The sequence below is a fragment of the Narcine bancroftii genome, chromosome 8, assembly GCF_036971445.1.
Source record: "Narcine bancroftii isolate sNarBan1 chromosome 8, sNarBan1.hap1, whole genome shotgun sequence".
Taxonomy (NCBI): domain Eukaryota; kingdom Metazoa; phylum Chordata; class Chondrichthyes; order Torpediniformes; family Narcinidae; genus Narcine; species Narcine bancroftii.
Window position 1 is genome coordinate 152,961,370 of NC_091476.1, and position 21,198 is coordinate 152,982,567.

Here is a 21,198-nt window from a genome sequence, read left to right on the forward strand (position 1 = left end):
TCTCAATCCATCAATGTCTCTCTTATCTTGTAAGTACAAGGATGCATTCACATCTTGTTACAGCCCTGTACAGGGTAACTCCTTACACATTCCCATCTCATGATGTTTTACCTTACACATGCAAGCTATTTTCTGTTTTGTTTCACATTCCCTTCATTTGCCTTTGAGGAACTGGATATCCAATGTTAGTGCTGTAAATGCAAATAACTGTATAATTTTCATCTACACATGAAATCATATTTTTAATCCTAGATAATTGTCTTGTGGAATTGCGATAAACCATTAGTCCCCAAGAATAAATGGCCCTCAACTAGAATGCCTTTGATCGTTATTAAGGGACCCCATAAGGTAAGAAATGTTCTGTTCATTGAGGTTGAATTAATTGAAATTGCAGCTTCAATTTGACAATCCAGTGCCACTGAGGTTTTGGCAAAGCAGGACTGCCTGATTTTCTAGAGTCTTGGATGTTTTTCCTACTAATACCCAAACACATTTTTATTTCACTACTTTTGCTTGTGACCCAGTGATATAATTGTTTTCCGTGAACCTTGTGAGTGGAAAGTAAGTGGCAAATAATCAAACACTACAGAGCTGGCCACACACCTTACTCAGTCCAGACCTGCCGCTCACCATCCAGACCATTGAGTGAGCCAGATGCTGAACCGTGTGGATTTCCAAATGGACAGTTTACAGATTATTACTGTCGTACTATACTTTTAAATAGTCATCATTTACCGAGCACATTGTCCAGAGGAAATGATCAAATCCTGACCTTTCCGATCAGAAGTATTGCTTTTTATCATCATCTCTTGCAGACTTGTTAAGGAACGTATATTTAGTTTTAGGTACTTTGATACTAAATCCAAAACAGTTTAGAAATAAGTATTGCAAAGGCTTAAATATTTTTTTTTTAAAAACAACCACTAATGAACAAGCATTCATGATATAAAGGAGAACTTCTTTCTTGCAAAGTAGTGATTGAGTGGAACTGGAGCATTGTGTCAATTAACACCTTTTGAAAAGATCTGGATGAATATTTGATTAGCAGTTGATAGAAGTGCTTCAAATTTTGGTGTTTTATTCAATTCTCATTTGAAATAGCCTAGGGCATTCCGTTCAAGGATGGATCTGTGTTGTGCTTGATACTGTAGGCCTTTTTATAGTGGGGGGGGGGAAGTGAATGTAAAGGCGAATTTCCTCCATCTTTACATCACTTCACTTACCTTCATGAAAGCTCCAAGAGCGGATTCAGCAGGCGAAATCCAATCCATCTAGAGAGTACACTCAGAGGTGGAGTGGTTACTCCATAAAATGAATGGCACTGAAGGTGGCTATAAAGAGGACCCAGGAGCCACCACCCAGGGCCCCCATGGTGATTGGTGCTGGGGATAGCTCGGGGTGCCACAGCCCAGTGCGCTTCTGTTTATAGAGGTGTCAAGGGCCATCGCGTATGTGTCCCACCATGAGGTGATTCTGTGTCCTGAGAAGTTTCCAGTTGTTCTTCCCCTAGGGGTCTGCCTCCAGCTCACTCCTGCCACCAAGTAATGCCCTCTTCCCGTTCCCCCTCCGCCCCTTCACCAAAGCCGAGGAGTATGAGGGCAACGAGGAGCCAGAGAGAGTGGGAATGCACGTGAAAGGTGAGGGGGAATGGAGGGAGTCTGACCCAAAGAGCATGGAGGCCCAGCAGGGGCAAGGAGAGTCAGAACCCACCGAGCCACTGGGGCAAGAGGGCGAAGGGACACAGATGCTGAGCTCCATGGACTGGGAGGAAGGAGGAGAGAAACGAGCTCTGTAATCTACGTGGGTTTCCTTGGGGAACTCCAGTTTTCTCCCACCGTTCAAAACATACCAGGGGTTGTAGGTCAATTTAAGTTCATGGGCCAAAAGGGCCTGGTTTTGTGTTGTATGTCTAAAATTCAAAATGTAACATTTTCTTTTTTTCTTGCCAGTTGCTTGAGGTTGCCAACTATTTGAATTCCAGATAACATGGATTTTTCTGTATATCTCAGTCCCTTGAATTCCACTATACCTTTTACTCTCCCAACCTTTTAAGATCAGACTTGGACAAATTCCATTGTCCTGTCTTTTCGTGTCCTCTTATCAAATCCCTTTCTCCTAAACTTCAATATTCCATTCAGTCTAGTCCATCCTCTTGTCCTTTAATATCCCATTTGTGCCAATTCCACTCATTTTTCATTTCCTATTCCCTTTAATTGGTCTTGGTTCCATGTTTCAACCATTGACATGAATAATTAAGAACACTTCTATCTAGGATTTTTTTTTTAAATTATTACAGTTCTGTTGGAAAAGAGATAATCATTTACATTATCACCATCCTCCATTATCTTGGGTTCTAACCAAAAATGAAATAGTCTAAGCAATTGGAGGAATGATAGAAGCAGTTGAACAGAGTGACACCTCCAAAGGCCTCAGAGCAAACATGCCAAATGATCTGTTCCTTATCAACTCCTAAACTTAACCTAACTTTTACTGTGCCAGCAAATAGGAAACCCCAACATTTAGCTACTGATGCTTGTAATTTGGTTCCTTTCCCACTCATTTTCAATTCTTATTGCAATGGAATAAATTGCTTCTGTTCTTTGGAAATAACAAATATATTCTTGTTCTCTGTTTTTCATGTCATTCATAATAGTGTTAGTTTTATAATTCATTGGGTGATTGGATCTTGATTATTGCTTTAATCATATTGCAGCACATAAAATATACATTAAAGGCATACATTAATAATATTTTCTTATGAATACATTAATGAACATTCCAGCTGCTGTGTGATTAATATTCCCTACAGAAATAACTCTTTAGTACTAATATCACTTTCTTCACATCAGTGTGAGTTCTCTAATGTGAGGAGACAGCCACAAGGAAAGGATTGCCAGAGCTTAATTCAAGTTCTCTTTACCAAACTTGTGCGATCACCTTTATTTTCATCCTTTACATTTGCTGCATCTCTTCACAATGAGCAAAGTAGCAGAGCTAAACCGCTTCACTCATTCTATACAGATCAAGATCTGATCAGTTTTCCCTTGCATTGACGTTATGGAACTAATGTGTCCATCAACATACATTTACACTTGATCTGCACAGTCAATCGAACCATTTTAGCATTCAGTTGTACAATTTACCAAGCAGCCTTGCTGAAGGGAGGGGAGAAATAGAAGGTTATCCTGATAGAGTGAAGTAAAGTAAATAAGAGAGAAACTCGTGTGGAATATAAACACCAGCATCAACCAGTTGACGTAAATGTATTATTCTTTCTTTGGCTTGGCTTCGCGGACGAAGATTTATGGAGGGGGTAAAAAGTCCACGTCAGCTGCAGGCTCGTTTGTGGCTGACCAGTCCGATGCGGGACAGGCAGACACGATTGCAGCGGTTGCAAGGGAAAATTGGTTGGTTGGGGTTGGGTGTTGAGTTTTTCCTCCTTTGCCTTTTGTCAGTGAGGTGGGCTCTGCGGACTTCTTCAAAGGAGGCTGCTGCCCGCCAAACTGTGAGGCGCCAAGATGCACGGTTTGAGGCGTTATCAGCCCACTGGCGGTGGTCAATGTGGCAGGCACCAAGAGATTTCTTTAGGCAGTCCTTGTACCTTTTCTTTGGTGCACCTCTGTCACGGTGGCCAGTGGAGAGCTCGCCATATAATACGATCTTGGGAAGGCGATGGTCCTCCATTCTGGAGACGTGACCCATCCAGCGCAGCTGGATCTTCAGCAGCGTGGACTCGATGCTGTCGACCTCTGCCATCTCGAGTACCTCGACGTTAGGGGTGTGAGCGCTCCAATGGATGTTGAGGATGGAGCGGAGACAACGCTGGTGGAAGCGTTCTAGGAGCCGTAGGTGGTGCCGGTAGAGGACCCATGATTCGGAGCCGAACAGGAGTGTGGGTATGACAACGGCTCTGTATACGCTTATCTTTGTGAGGTTTTTCAGTTGGTTGTTTTTCCAGACTCTTTTGTGTAGTCTTCCAAAGGCGCTATTTGCCTTGGCGAGTCTGTTGTCTATCTCATTGTCGATCCTTGCATCTGATGAAATGGTGCAGCCGAGATAGGTAAACTGGTTGACCGTTTTGAGTTTTGTGTGCCCGATGGAGATGTGGGGGGGCTGGTAGTCATGGTGGGGAGCTGGCTGATGGAGGACCTCAGTTTTCTTCAGGCTGACTTCCAGGCCAAACATTTTGGCAGTTTCCGCAAAGCAGGACGTCAAGCGCTGAAGAGCTGGCTCTGAATCAATTCCACATGTTACATCTGTTTTAAACTTGAATTGCCTGGTACCTTAATGTTTATTGTTATAGCTGCTGTTGTCATAATGAATCTTTTTTACTGTTTTTTTTGTGGAAACTTTCTGTGGTGACTTTTTGCGAGCTAATTGTATGGTGTGCAGAACAAAACTTTTCACTGTATCTCTGTACATGTGGCAATAAACAATTCAATGTACAGTGCGAGTGCCCTTTGCTTTTTGTGCTCCACCGGTGTGTTTGAACGTATCAGAACGTTGAGCAAACGGTGAGAAGCTGGAGGAGCATGATGACTCAGTCAGCATCCCTGGAGAGGAATGGAGAGTCGACGTTTCGGGTTGCGACCCTTTTAAAGCCCAAGTTGGAAAGAGGATACTAGTCTAAATTGGCATACACATCTTAGTCTCAAATAAAAAGGGTTCTAACCCAAAGCGTTAACTGTCCCTTTCTCTCCAGGGATGCAGCCTGAACTGCTGAGTCCCTCCTGCTTCTCACTGTGTGCTCAAGATTCCAACATCTGCAGTTTATAGGTCTTTGGACCTGTGTGTATGTGCATATTCTTTCCTATAAATGATAATATTTTAAACAGAATCACCTTGTACCTCCAGCCTATCGGTGATCTGTTGGTATTCTAAATATAATGTGTTGTTAGGCTTTTGTAGTTTGTACCTAACTCCTAGACCCGATGTTCTCAACCTTTTCTTTCCCACTCACATACCACTTTAAGTATTCCCTATGCCATCGGTGCTCTGTGATTAGTTAGGGATTGGTTAAGGTGGTATGTGGTAAAATGAAAAGTTTGAAGATCACTGTTTTAATTGTTCCTAATTGACTCATTATGTGCACAATTTCATAATTCTAAGGGAAATGGGCCAATGACAATTTTTCTCAAGCAAAATATTTAATTAACAATTGGGTGTAGAGCAGTGGTTCTCAACCTTCCCTTCCCACTCACGTACCACCTTAAGTAATCCCTTACTAATCACAAAGCACCGATGGCATAGGGATTACTTAAAGTGGTATGTGAGTGGGAAGGAAAAGGTTGAGAACCACTGTTCTAGAGGATGTATGTAAACTGTGTATAGACTGAGCAAAAATTATTTACACATTGTGTAATTTCTCGGTAAAATGTATTTGCAGAAAATGCATAAAGGCAAAATACTTGGAGTGAATATAAAGAAATTTCTGCAAAGAAATCTGGGTTAATGCTGGCCAAGAGCCTTTTGGATTGGAATTAAAAATTAGTGTGTGCCAATTTTAAGGTTTTATTTTAAAACTTACTTTAGTAGTTTGTTGAGTGTGGTCTGGTAATTTACAAGATATAATTTTCACTGACCCAACAATTGATTGAGCCAATCTATAACCATCATAATCTTCCATAATGTCTTAACAAGGAAATGCTGTGATTATGGTTTAGACCTTGACTAGATTTGCCTATTCTCATTGGACATCATCCAAGAGGTATGACCCATTGAACCCAGGCACACCACACGTCCATCAATTACAGATTAATATGTACTGCTATGTCAACAAATTGGAAAATATTTAGAATTTTTGCCATGCCTTTTCACCCATAATATCATGTTCATAATAACTAGAAGAACTGAAATAATTTATTTTTGATACATTTTTCTCATGCCCCACGAGTTTTACTTTCCCCCAGGAATGTTTGCAGTATTTTTCTGGATATTTCTCGTTACACACTGACTATTTTATGGGCATTCTTGGGAGCTTGACCACCCTAGCTGGGAGAGGCATTGCAGTTTTATTTAGAAGAATGTTTTCCAGCCTGGACCTCAGTGGTTTATCCCAGTATTGTTTCATGCGATGCTGGCAAGGAAAGCCTCGGACTTTACATTCATATCCTTGGATCAAGACGAAACAAAACATTGGGAAGGTTGTATTTCTGATTACTGCTCAGGCTCTGTGAACATCAAGTTAAAACTGGTTTGGGTCCAACTGTGATAACTCCTGTCATCTCCTCGGACTTTGAGATAGCTCTCATGAGTTCTCCAATGACCATGATGGGGGGATTATTTGGCACCTTTCTATCCCAGAAAGGAAGAGATAAAAGGTTAAACATATTTGCTTAGCACCTAATTTTCCCCCTTTTCTATTCTTCACAAGATAATGCATCTCATCCCAAATGGTAATGATTCTTCTGTGGGTGCTAACTGTAGAGAACCGAAGTGGGAACATTTGATTAGGGCAGACCCCAGAACTAATTCCTCTGCCTCTCCTTTTCAAGGCCATGAGCAGCCGCTTCTTTCCTTATGACATCATAACAACAGATGCAGTGTTGAGTCTGGATGAGGATACCGTACTTTCAACCAATGAGGTAAGCTAAGATTTTAGTGCTACTGGAAGTTCATTTAATGTCACATACCCTTCCCCCAAAAGAAAAACTATCACACGAGTATATACAGTATGTCAAAAATTGCAGCAATTGAGGATGCTTTACAAGCAGACTAGGAGTTGTCGCACATTTAATACAACAAGAGGGCAAAAGTGCAGAATTGCAGAATAAGGGCACTATAATATTATTTGGGGGTTCATTCAAGATTCTGATAGCAGCAGAACAGAAACTATCCTTTAATCCGGTGGAGTGCATGACCTTGAACCCCTGTATCCTCTTCCTGATGGGAGGGGTATAAAGAGAGTATGGCTGAGGTGGGAGAAGTCTTTGAATATGTTGTCTGCTTTTCCAAGGCAGTGAGAGTTATAAATGGAAGGGGTGGTGTGGGGAAAGAATGTGTATTATGGCCTGAACCATGTCGCCAATCCTCTATACTTTCTTGCAGTCATGGTCAAAGCAGTTGCCATCCCACGCAATGATGTACCTTGACAGGATTCTCTCAGTGGTGCATCTGCAGAGGTTGTTGAGTGCTTGTGACATGCCAAATTTCCTTTGGTTCTTTCTTCTCCATTTCATCAACATGGGGAAGACCAGGAAATGTTACTGGAGATGTTTATTTAAAGGAACATAAAGCTGTCTACTCTCGCTACCCTTCCTCCAGAAGGCTAGGACCAGCTCCTTGGTCTTGCTGACATTGAGTGAGTGTGTGTTGTCCTGGCATCAAGATAAAGGGCCCTCTCCATCTCTTCTGTACTCCACTTTGTCATTGTTGGAGATCCTCCCTATGACATTGGTGTCATGTGACCTTTTTTCTTTGCCCAGCAGGAGATTGGAACCTTGGGCAACATGCCATCTTTGTTCCCGAGTAGGTAGGGTTTCAAAATGCCCAATGGATGAATAATAGTTATTTGACTTGCCTCATTAGGATTTCAATCAGAGGTAATGATGGACAAGGCTGCTTCTTGAACAAGAAGATCCAATTTAGCCTCAGTGCATAAACGTTAGAACAATATAAAACAGGATCAGGCCCTTCAGATGACCATGCGTCCATTTAAAGTGATCTCATCTGCCAGTATGTGAAACATATCCTTCCATTCACTGCTTGATTTTGTGCCTGTCAAAATGTCTCTTAAATATCACTATCGTTTGTCCTCCACCATGTCCCCCGGCAGTGTGTGCAGTTCTCTAAAAAGATACACCCAAAAACCCCCAAGACAAAAAAAATGATCAGGAACCCAAGTAAGGACAAGTGCCCGATCACATATCTTTGGCTTGGCTTCGCGGATGAAGATTTATGGAGGGGCTAAATGTCCACGTCAGCAGCAGGCTCGTTTGTGGCAGACGCGGTTGCAGCGGTTGCAGGGGAAAATTGGTTGGTTGGGGTTGGGTGTTGGGTTTTTCCTCCTTTGTCTTTTGTCAGTGAGGTGGGCTCTGCAGTCTTCTTCAAAGGAGGTTGCTGCCCGCCAAACTGTGAGGCGCCAAGATGCACGGTTTGAGGCGATATCAGCCCACTGGCGGTGGTCAATGTGGCAGGCACCAAGAGATTTCTTTAGGCAGTCTTTGTACCTTTTCTTTGGTGCACCTCTGTCACGGTGGCCAGTGGAGAGATCGCCATATAACACGATCTTGGGAAGGCGATGGTCCTCCATTCTGGAGACGTGACCCACCCAGCGCAGCTGGAAGCAATTGTTATCCCCTTTTACTCTGGAAAAAAGTTTTCTTTCTAATATTTATTCAGCAAATCCTTCTCTCAAAGCTGAAACACACTATTACCATGACTGGAGGGTTTGAGTTAAATACATAAAACATTACAGCACAGTACAGGCCCTTCAGCTCGCGGTGTTGTGGCGACCCACATGTACCTGCCAAAAAAACCCTCCTGACCTCATAACCCTCTTTTTCTTTTGTCTATGAGCTTGTTTGTATAGGAGGCTCATAAATGTTCCTATTCTTCCAGCCTCCACCACCACCCCAGGCAATGAATTCCAGACACCCACAATGCTCTGTGTATATATAAATAAGAACTTACTCCTGATAGCTATCCTGAACTTTCCTCCATTCACTTTGTACAGATGTGTTCTGGGTGTTTGTTATTCCTGCCCTGGGAAAAAAAGATGCTGACTTGTTTATGTCTCCTATAGACCTCTATTAAGTCACCTCTCATCCTCCTGTTCCAAAGAGAAAAAACACTAGCTCTACTAACTTTGCCCTCATAAAGACCTGTTTTCCAATCCAGGCAACTGCCTGGTAAATCTTCTCTGCTTTCAAGGAAAAGCCAGATAGGCTTGGACTTCCCTTCAGCAAAGGAGTTAAGGGGTGAGCTGACAAAATTATAAGAGGCTGAAGGTGAATCTTGAATATATCACAGTTTATGATATAATCTTCACTAGGTATTAACATTACTCCCATTTGGCTAGAAAGTTTACAATTCCAATTGAATCCTGGCCTCCAGCGAGCTGAAGGTATTATCATTCATTGTTTGCTTGTTTATCTTAGCTGTTAGAGTTACCTCCAAGACATCAATGATTGAGAGGCAGGGCAATGAAAAAAGCCAGAAAGATGAAATATGACCCTGACAGCAAGGCACTGAACAAGAGATGTATTTTTACATGGCTGATTCAACAATGGAAAAATGGTCAAACCTATTAGTATTAATCAACTTCATATCAATGCAGTGCTGTCAGCATTTGTCCTCCCTGAACTGTGCAATGAATAAAAAAAAAACACTATCCTTCTAAACCAGTGGTTTTCAAACTGCCCCACTAAACTCACATTCCACCTTAAGCAATCCCTATGCCACAGGTGCTCTGATTACTTAAGGAGGTATGTGAGTGGGGAGAAAAGGTTAAGACTCAATTATTCCTGAAATATTTTCCTTGAGAAAAATTGTCATTGGCCCATTTCCTTTGGAGTTATGAAACGGAGCACATAATGAGTCAATTAGGTACGATTAAAACAGTGGTTTTCAAACCTCTTTTTTCTTTCCACTCGTGCCATATCCCTATGTTCTGTGCGATGGAAGGGATTGCTTAAGGTGGTATGTGAATTTAGGGGGGGGGGGCAGTTTGAAAACCACTGTTGTAAACTAACGAAGTTGTAAAAGAAATTGAAACAGTGATAATCCAGCAACTGCAGTGACTGGGAGAGTATTTCTTGGGCAAGTATCGAGTGGGCTTTGATTACCTGAGCAATTATCAGGAAGTCAGGTAGGCTGTTGCACATGACTGATTTTCCTCAATATGTTTACATTTTTAATCCTTAGAGACTACTATTCACAACAATACTCTTACAGACATTCAGTCCGTCTCTGCAATGTGATTATTATTCAAGTTGAAACACTCGTTTCATTTTAGCATGAATGAACTGAATCAATACTTCGTGGACTTGCCTTTGAATGACCCAAGACCTGTATGTCAAAATGGGATGACAGTCATTCCAATCTTTAGTTCTTCCTCAATTAATTATTTTTAAACCGCTACAGATGAATCTGCTGCTGTTCAGCAGAGCAAGCATTTAGGAGAAATTTAACCCTACTTCAATCGCACTTTTACATCGCAATGTCATAGTGCCCTTTATAGCCAATTAAAAATTTTTAAAGCAGCCCCCTATATTTTAGGAATCAAGTGGCCACTTCAATAAAACAATTAGGGATAAAAACCTTTCCATGAATAATTTGCCTGTGTGGGTTAGTCACAATTCAAACTTCATATTCAGAATGAGATGGTCATAGCTGTGGAAGTTTAACTTGCTTCAAAGACAACTTGTTGAGCTTCTGCCTTTGTTTCCAATCTAGATTGACTTTGCATTCATTGTATGGTGCAGCTTCCCAGAGCGGATCGTGGGTTACCCAGCTCGAAGTCATTTTTGGGACAGCAGCAAGGGATTGTGGGGATACACATCAAAGTGGACCAATGAGTACTCAATGGTTTTAACTGGAGCAGCTTTTTACCACAGGTAAAACACAGTTCTAAAGGAGTCCAACACTCCATCTTCCTCATTCACAAGGTTATCAGATAATCAAATTATTACATCATAGAGAGGTCAATCAATCCATCCAAGCTATGCCAGCTCCAAGAAGTGATTCTATTTCCTGGAGGCCAATACTCTCCAATTTCCTGATGAAAACCCACATTGATTCTGTTTCCACCAGCCTCATAGGCAGTGAGCTACTAATCACAACCAATGTCTGCATTTAATAGAGAGCGTATGGCCTTGCATTGTCTTTGCAGCTGCTGACTGGAAGTACACTACTTCTGTTTTAGTTCCCTTGAATTAGGTAATCAATAAAATTATCTTGATTCTCTCCAATCTATTTACAAAGGCTGGGCTGGGTGGTTGAGTTTATTTTGTTTTTTAACCCTCTTAGGAAGACTGTCTTGTCTTTAGACAATCCAGAAATTCTTAATTAATGTACACAAGACCCAAAAGCTTCCTTTCATGCTTTTGATGCAAGCTTTTGTTCACGCATTTGAATGATTTATCACTCTTCTTCCTGCCCCAATCAAGGGTGTTGTCCATGGGATCAGTCACTTCCATCAATCAGGTGATGATGCAGAGCGATCTTGATGGTATCTGGCTGGCTTTTGGGTTCAAGTCTTCAGAATGGGACGAGAGTTCACTTCCTTCCATTGCAGAGGCGTCTGTCCTCCAATTGTCCAAGCCTGATGCCAACTATTCCCTGCAAACAAAAAGATCAAGAAATGGGTAGGTGGGGAAAAATAAAATCTGAGCTTGTGTGTGAATTTGCCTATTTGATAAACCCAGACAGGTCTATGCCAGTCAATATTCACAGTTGGTCTTGGTGTCCTTCCCTTGGGCAAGATCATAAAGATAAACCATTTGGCTCATCTAGGAACATCCAGCAGTACAACTCTCCACTCTTTTCCCTCACCACCCACACCCCACCCCCACCAACCTCGCAGACACCATCATCTTTCACCTTAACCAACATTTCTGATCGAGATGTTATGTTCTGGAATAAAATAGAATGGTTCAGAAAAAAAAATTCCATTACTCATCAAAATGGTGATTATTTAGTCCCATTCAAAAATATTGCACTTTGTCCACTTTGCATTTTAGCATTGAAGCAGCAGTTCTTAAACAATGTCTTCACTCAGTGGCTGCAAACTCCTGGGTCACAACATGGAAAAAAATCAGATCTGTTAAGTACAGGTATTAGAAGAGTCTTGTTTAGGATCACTTCTTGGAGCTGGCATAGTTTGGATGGATTGATTGGCCTCTCTATGATGTCTTTAGGCTATCAAATTTTCACTACTCCACTCGCCTTCCCTCTCTCCCAATGAGAGAGACACACAACCAGGAATAGGGGCCTCCAATCTGATTAAAGTGAGCTGTGGAGTTGAAGAAAGAGCTGTCACACTGCAGTAAATGTACTGAACAGCTAGACACGTTCAGGTTAAGCGTGAATGTGTCCAGAGTGCAGCCTGAACCCACAACTTTCTGTTCTTGGGTAAGAGGGCTAGCAGTTTAGTAAGTGCTTATGGCCACTCTCATCATCATAAAATCAAGGATTGCACAATGTTTTTGTAACTTAAAACAGTACCACACAATAACTAGATTATTCCATCCAAACCAGAGAAACTGCACACATTTGGATTTTTATGTGGACCTGCTCTTTTATGCTACACAGATATTACCATTACTTGTTCACAAACTACCTGCCTGCAAGTCTACATGCACTCATAGACCAGACAGCCAACTGTGAGGACATCCTGATGAATTTTCTCGTGTCAGCAGTTACTAAACTTCCCTCAATTAAAGTCACACAGAAGAAACAATACAAAGAGACTCTGATGCAGCAGGTATGTAGTTATTTTGCACAATGTATCTCTGCAGAGATCATCCGCCTCCTCCCACTTCCAGCCCCTCCCCTCAGATCTTGCTCTGTCTATAAGGTGTTTGTACATTATCCATATGTCTGGGTGCACTTCCTCCCACCTTCCAAAAACATACTGGGGCTGTCGGTCAAATTGGGTGTAATTGAACAGCACAAGCTCGTGGGCCAGGAGGGCCTAATACTGTGCTGGCTGACTAAATTGCATGTTCCTCTGCTTCATGGACAAAAAAGCCCATCAATTCCAAACAAAATGCTGAAACCCTTGATTGTCTATATTCCAAGCAACACCGTCCCACTTTAAGTAATCGGAAGGAGAATTAAAAACAGTCTCTTCAAAGGCACTTGTGGCTACTGCCATATTATCTCGTTACCTGACTGCCAACCTGAAAGTCTAACTTGGTGACACTGAAATGGGATGGGCAATGAAGTTGAGCTTCAGCCAAATGACTAGACAGGATGTCAAAACAAATATCGTTACAAAGCCTGCATCATTAGAAATACATTCCAATAATTAATGATGCTGCTATGAATCTATCACTGAATAATGGTAGCATTACGCCATTAATCCAAAGATGAGCTCACCAGCTGTCGGTTCCACTATGATTTATATATCACTGGAGAAACATGTCGATAACAGGAGTTGGACAAAAATGTTTTGCTGACATCAGCAACCACTTGAAAATAGTCTATTTGTGATACGTTTGACTTCATTGTGTGCGCTATGCACCATTTTTTAGTTTTGTACTTAATAGGTCCTCATTATATTCAGTTAGTTGCAGCACTCCTCTGTGTATCCATTTCAATTCATGGATTTTAACTGTTCTTTGATTCTAGAGCCATTTTATATTAAAAATAAACTAAAAATAAAGTTAAGATCTGATCATTTGTGGGAAAGAAATGTATTGCAGCACTTCTGCAGCCAACAGACTCCTGTTCAATCCATCAGCAAACCTGAGCTCCAGTTCCAAACCTTCAACATGATCAAGAACCCTTCAGCACCTTAGGGCCCTCTTCTTGCCCTCAGAATCCTCCACAATAACTTCTCACAGCAAGTTCCACTAAAAATATCTTTCACCTCAAATCTCCTTTAAAACTCTTTCCTTTTCACTTTAAACATTTATACTGTGGAGTTTGATGCCCTGAGCGTGGGGAAAAGCTTCTGTCGATCTTCGGTCATATCCGTCCTTCTCGTATTATACACGCTCCCATCACTTATCAATTCTAGTCTTGGTCAGCCTCACACCTTCACATTCCAGGAGTTTGAACTCATTTAAAACTTTGTTAGCGTAAGGGGCACGGTAAGCACAATGCTACTACAGGGCCAGCAACCCAGGTTCGAAACTGGCGTTGTCTGCACAAATGGAAGAGGAATGGACCAATTTTGAACACTTGGTCCATAGATCCTTGGAAACAATATTTGTAAATCTCTCTCCCAAGCACTCTTAATTTTATTCATAGAAGCACAATGCATTTTAGAAATCAATCCATAAATGAATCCTATTAAACCCTTTTGACAAAGATTTAACCAAAAAATGTCAATACAATTACTATCATAGGAGAACAGAAAAGTAGTAACTTGGTTTCTCAGAAAATCTCAATCCTGTAAATATCTAAAAAAATGGAAATCAAGGAGATTAAATTTATGTGACAAATGCTCAGAAGTCATAAAACTGCAGTCTAGAGACAAGACAAAAAAAAAGTGATACCCTTCTCTCCATTAATGGAAAGCACAAGCAAGGCAAAATGGAGGAAAAAAATGAATAATCGGAAGGAATAAAGAAAATTTTCAGTTCAAACCAGCACCGGAATTGAAATCAAATTCGTAACAAAATTTTGACTACTAACCATATTAATTTATTCACTTTTACCAAAGCAGCAAAGTACTTTTAGAAGGACTTAAGATTATAATGAAGTTCAATAATAATGTTATCTTTCCCCCCCCCCCCCCCCACCCACCCCTCTTAATTTACCTACTTTCAGGGACAACTCCATTCCTGGAGGTAAATGTCATTATGCCAGCTGACATCCAGATTTTGACTTTAGCTTTTATGAAAGTCTTAAATCATATCAAAACATGGAACAAATTTCCCTCACAGAAATCTAGCCAAAAAACAACACTTTTGCCTCCTTCCATTTAGTGAGAGGTCCATTGATAATGTTACTGGGCCAGACCACCAAAGAATGAGAAGTTACAATAAATTGGAAATTGTAAAACACTTTAAAGTGCAACTATCTATCCCAGTTTGTTTAACAACTATATTTGACACAGAGCCACCTCAAGATTATAGCCAATACTAACCAATAGGCTGGGCTGATTTTGCTTGGGACAGACTACATGTATAAAATTGAGAGACATAGGGTGAATAATTGGAACATTTCTTTTCATATCAAAGATACACCTCAAACGAGAGAGCATGAATTTAAAATGCAAAGAGTAATTTTAAATTTGTATATATATAGCAAAGCAACACTTACACACCCAGGGAAAGTTGAAGTCATGATTCTCATTTGAGCAAGTGTCTAGGCAATTAAGAATTTAAAGGCAGAGTTATCTTGCACTCCAATCACCAACCAATGTCAGCTGTGGCTTTAATGGCTGCTACTGTCACCCCATCCCAGAGATTTAAATTTCCTCAGGGAATAAAGCACTTCCAAGAGTGCCATCTCTCATGGGAAACAATCCAAGCCACCCCATCTGTCCAATGAACCAAAATATCTCAGGTGCTGACAGAAAAAAAATGATGAGAGAGGATGAAGGCAACGAGTAGTGTACAAGATGTGTTCTGCAGACAAGCTGTCGCGAGAGGAAAAAAACACTATTGGAAGGCCTATAGTACCACACCATGATGATTGCACAAGAGAGCTAGTGACCTGTGCATAGAAATTTGTTTTGAATTTTTAAATTATTGATTTCATTCAGCCAATTATTTTGAGTGTGGACAGCTCTAAGGGTGTGAAGTTGCACAATCTAAGTTGCTTAACTCTCCTGAGAGATGAGAAGCCCAAATAAAAAAAATGAAAAAAAAATCTCCAGGAACATCCTTGCTCAATGGTAACTTGCTCCTTAAAGCATGGGAAGTTGATGAGAAGAGGGTAACAGGTTGCTTGGGTCATGCATAACCCATTAAATTTAAAGATTTAACAGAAACCTAGAATCAAATGGGAATAAAGTTTGAAGAGAAAGAGGGAGAAACAATACTGAGAGGCTATTCTCTCTGGCTGGAGCCTTTAGCCCAGAAAGAGTTGCTAGGGATGAGGGATCTGGGTCAAAAAGTGCTGTTGCTATCTCGAATGAGCTGTCAAAATTAGTGGAGGAGGCTGGAATTGGATGAAATGATCAATAATTTTAAAAAAAGATATGGGTATCATTTAAACAAAATTCAATGCACAGCAGATCACTAGTTCTCTTGTGCAAATGCTTGCAGGGATGAAGCTAAAGGCACAGCTTTTTGGAATTCATTTACTTTAGTTGTTACTAGAATTACCATCCCTAAATTATTCAGCATGGGTTAATCAATAATTTATCAACAACAAGGGCAACAGCAGGATCCCTAAACTTTCCGTCCACAGTGGGCTTGGTTGTCAGGGTTAGTTCAACCTATGAATGATAGTGTCTAAATCCCATGGGGCTACCTAACTAATTGAACCAAAAATCAATCCAGCTTCAGTCGTGCTGGGAATAGAATGAATGATCAAGTAGCATCTTAAACTGATTCTACCCACTTGGTCTTTTAAAAAAAAGAACAGGAAGACATGGATAAAATACTAAACTCCTAAAGTGCCAATGTTTTTTCCCCTCTCTCTCTTCCCTTCCCACTATTCTTCCCCCACTCCTCAAGAGAGGCATTGGGCTATAGGTACTTGAATGAGCAAGAGAGAGATTATATAAATAATGTAGAAATACAGTGTGATCTGTATAGGTAGGCATGATATTTCTGCTGAAGAACTCTGTGGCTGTAAGGAATAAAATGGTTTTCATCAATGACTGTCAATCTTTGAAATCAGTTCTTCCATCTCCTAATGGTTATTGGAAACCCTATAAGACAACACCATCATAGCCATATTACATGGCTTATTCCTTGCTCTGCCTCAATGATCCATCCAAGATGTCCTCTCTCCAACTGCTACATTCTATCTGATCAATTGTGGAGCTCCCCCATTTCCTTTACAACTGCATCAGACACATCTGAATCTTGGAATTTTGAGCTGCCAGGGTTGCCCTTCTCTCCACCAAATCTCTGTAGTGACTACATCATTAGATGTCTCAATGTATTTATCCAGGCTCATTTGCCTTACTGTAAACTTCCTTGCATTGAAATAGGTGCCCATCAGGCCCACTGCATTCATTAGCCTGACCTTGCTGGACCTTCCTACCAGGCTAATTCTCTGCCTTGCCCACAATACCTGCACATTTATTGACCTACTGCCCTCCATCATCCAATTCAAATCCTACCGGAATAGAGAGGCTATTTTCCTGGGCAGATCTGTGCACAATTCACCTTAATGTGACCAACAGTTTTCTGGCAGTCATTCATCTCATGACAAGTTTAACATTGCACATCTAATCTCTTTACCAACAAAAAGTTTTGGCTGCAACCTTCACTGACTTTGCACAAAAATTGCACTAATTCCAATGAGTTATTTAATGATCTTCATTCTACATTTGATGACTTGAACACGTAGCTTCTGCCAACCACAGTTTTCAATGCAGCCTTTGCACATCAGAGCTACGTGTCATCATCATTACCTCCTTGATCATCTCTACCAGTGGTGAGAAGCCACTCAAGATCCTTCAAAGTCTCCTCTGGTGATCCTCGCAGTAAAAACTTAGCAGTTTTCATGCAAGCTGTGGTAGGAGGAGCTCAAGTCCTATTTTGGCTCACAATTTGGGTGTGAACCAACACTGGTTTTAAATACATTTTGGGGAATTTGTTCAAATTTATGCAAAAGTCACACGTCAAAAAAGGATTAAATCCTATTTCTAGCTGGAACAGTTTTTGTGCATTTCCAATTCTGATTTACTTATTTCCATTTTTTCCTCCATCCATACAGGGGTCAAAGAGTACGCTCTGGGCCAACCCAGACCATTTCACACAGAGACAGAACTGCATTAACATATTTGCCAGCTGGTTTGGCTCCATGCCCCTCGTCCAATCACAGCTCCGTCTTGACCCCGTCCTGTTCAAGGATCAAGTCTCCATTCTTCGAAAGAAATATCGTGATATTGAGAGAGCATGAAAGGCAAATAATTGGAGCTGTAGGATTGACCAAATACCACGTGGTCAAAGGACACCAGATATGCAAGGACAGATCAAGGCTCAGTGTGTCCTCCTCCAATTTTAGACCATCTTCTGCAAAGCCTACAAGAATAGGCCAACTGACTTTATTTTTTTTTAAAAATCACTGTTATTTACTACAACACAATCCATGTGGAATCACCAAGAAAAACTCTTAATTGTGAAAGAAATAATCTATATCCTCCCAGAGCTGATCAAATACCAGCTGTACCCACGCTAATTCCAACAGCAAGTGAACCAGGTCTTTCAAATTGCTTCTGTTATAAATGACTTTTCATGAACGAGTGTTTGTTGGCTCTTTGAAAGCATGTTCTGTAAAAAGCTCACATTCCAAACAATGGGGTAGGTTCTCTCGGGACAATGGAAAAAAACTGGTCAGACACCAGGTAATATCTAGGATTTCATTCTCTTTATTGTTGACCTACTATGCCAGGCACTGAATAGAACTTCCACTTTCAGCAGGCGTGGTTCTGGTCCAGTGTAATTGGAGGGGATACAGAATAGCTGGCCCCTCCCTATTGTGATAGTGTCATGGCTAGTTTGGCACATGACAGTTTCCATAAAGATTCAGGGAGTTGGTTTTAAATGGCAAATTATTCACCATTTTTTTTTTAAAATGCAGTTTGAAATGAGAAATGCATGTTCTTGCTGCCCATAGGATTATGTTGTATTAAATTACATTTTGTCCAACTGCATCACATTGCATTGAATCATCTGCTTCCAAATTACAATGGGATCAAGAAGCATTGAAGGAAGCCATTTGCCCAATTATGCCCTTTGAAAACGCTGTCCAATTAGGCCAGTTCTTCTTCGATCCCTATATTTATACAATCATTCAACTTATATCAAGCACCCTTTTTAAAGTGATTTTTTTTTAATTCACTTCCCCCACAGTTTCAGGCAATACATTCCACACTATAATGACTCAGTAGGCATTAAAAGAAAACTCCCCTCTGGTTCTTTCACTGATTAATTTAATATGGCCAATTAGCCTTCTAACAGACAGTGATAAGCACTTTGGAATTCCTTGTGAAAATTAAGCATATTGGAATGTTTCATGTGCTTGTCTAAAATTACAGTTGCATTGTTCAAGTTAATTTATTATCCGATTGTACAAGTCCATCCCAACGAAACTGTTCTCTGGTCCTCGGTACAACATACTGCCAACACATACAGGGACACTATACAATACATAGTACTTGTATACAATCAATGTTTATGCAGAAGGAAATGCACATTTTTACAGCCTTAATGCTCAAGGGTGATTATACGATTAGCAACTACAGGTACACAATCCTTTATCCGGAACCCTTGGGGGACTGTGTTAGCTTGAGAAGTTTGAAAAGCATACAAGAACGGTTGTGTTCCATCACTTTGAATGAAAGAATCGTCCTCAGCAGTAAGATCAAGACCTTCTTTTGGTTAGAATGATTTCACTTGCAGTATTTTCGGGAAAATATATTTATAGTATTCCTATATGCATAGTTCCCCAAACAAAAAGGCAAAATTATACATCCACTCACCGAAGTGTCAATCACTAATATGGTGACGTGGCATTTAAATCAGTGGATCAGTTCTGCACCATTAATTGAAGGCTAGTTCAAATCACATCATAAAGAATTTCCCAACTAGTTATCAGCTAAATCTGGAATTAAAGTGAGTCTCAAAAACAATGTGAAAACCTGCCTGTAAATAAAAATGTATAAATATGCAGATGGAATTTAATAGAGAAATTCAATGTTGCATTTTGGGAGGTCTAATGTGTGTACATATACTCTCTGACAAAATGCACACATGGCAGCATCTATATAGCAGTCTGTTCCCCCTCTCTCAGACACACACCCTCATTCATTTTGTACCTGATACATAATTAGCATACAGCTGTAGATTAATATTCTAGCTCATGTTTTCCTCTCAAGTTGTATGCAGACAATACAAGGAGATTGTTTTCTCATTCTGACTTTTTTTATGGAAAGGTTTGTTGAAACCTGCTATGACATATTAAGCATTGACATTTTCTGCATTCCACAGATGTTTTCTGGATTATTCTATCATTTAATACTTGGTGTCAATCAAAAAAAATGTTCCTTCGGGGTTATTGTGCAGAGGTCGCAGGCAAATGTTATAGTCCAAGCCCCTACTCTAGGACGGTTTATATGGCTTAGCCCGAGTACGCTCGGGGAACCCAGGAAGCAAATGCAGAGTAGATGCTGGAATTCTGAAATTTAAAAAAGCTCCAGCTCTTCAGCTGAAGTACATTTCAGGCCACTGACAAGTCATCAAAATTTACAATTTTGTAAATTTAAAGACAAGCAATTTTTTTTAAAATAACTATGCGAGAAGACAAAAGTATGAGAGTGGAAGACAGGAAGAAATTTAATAAAAATTATAATATTGGCAAAGGATTCAATGGGACAAGTGAAGAAACGAAAGATGCATCAAGATGTGAATCGTAGCCTCCCTACATGTTATAACATCATTACCTTGACCCAATCTCTCTGCTCTTCCTGATCAAGGAAATGACTTTCATTGATCCAACTGTACTCCTTATCCCTGACTTACATCTGCCATTTCTAATAGAACTTCATCAACTTAAAACAATAATACTAGTTTCTCTCCTGACAGACGTTGTCCACTCAGTTTTCTTTCAATATTTATTTACAATCCATTCTGGATTGTTGCGTGAGTGATGGAATAGGAACAGAAGTTTAAGGTGATGACCAGTGATGAAGAAAATCATCTACTATCTAACCAATGAGTCACAGAGCTGATAATGATGATGGATTATTGCCTTCAGTGCAAGATTGTTCATCTGATGCAGATCAAATTGGCAAAGTAATAGAGAAAATACTAAGCAGAAGAGCTAATGGTCAGTATTACAAAACAAACCCTAGAACAGTAGAAGAGAGTCATTCAAACTGTCATATCTACACTGAAAGCTTTTCTTCAGACAAATGAATTAATTTGGCAAATGGACTTCAGTCTCATTCAGATGAGCCAAAAGCCTAGGAAAAAACTCAAGTACCAATTGGCATTAAAGTGGGATTATGCTAATGTGTTTTTTTTAATTTAGTTTGGAAAATGAGAAAACAATCTTTACAACATTTAGGAATTCAATTACAGCCATCTTCTCAAGTATCCGTCCACCATAAGTCAGAGGACCTACATTCCAGAGGTTTGAATACATATCCCAGAGAGATCTTTCCATACTTCTCTGAAGGGTGGAGCCGCCACCTGCTGTCAGGCAAACATTAATGATCTTTAAAGAACAGAGAATTTGCAGGATCTTGCTGATTAATTACCTCGGTTCCAAAATTACATTTAAAAAAAAAGTCCACCACTTTTGAAGATGTTTGAATATTCCAAGTCTGCAATTGATGCTTTATAAATGGTCTTTTGTTTAAAGTCTCTATTCTCTACCACCGCCCCCCCCAGCAATTTC

At 40.3% G+C, this 21,198-nt stretch overlaps 1 protein-coding gene across 1 annotated transcript in view; it reads left to right on the top strand.

Annotated features, from left to right (window-relative positions):
• Positions 1-18,037, top strand: part of LOC138741391 (exostosin-1-like) — a 245,052-nt gene extending 227,015 nt beyond the window's left edge. Inside the window, exons 7-11 of the mRNA XM_069895407.1 lie at positions 253-348; positions 6,495-6,584; positions 10,396-10,556; positions 12,253-12,424; positions 17,512-18,037. Coding sequence (XP_069751508.1) covers positions 253-348; positions 6,495-6,584; positions 10,396-10,556; positions 12,253-12,424; positions 17,512-17,697 — 705 coding nt within the window. The 3' untranslated portion in view covers positions 17,698-18,037. The remainder of the gene's footprint in view (positions 1-252; positions 349-6,494; positions 6,585-10,395; positions 10,557-12,252; positions 12,425-17,511) is intronic.
• Positions 18,038-21,198: the final 3,161 nt, after the last annotated feature.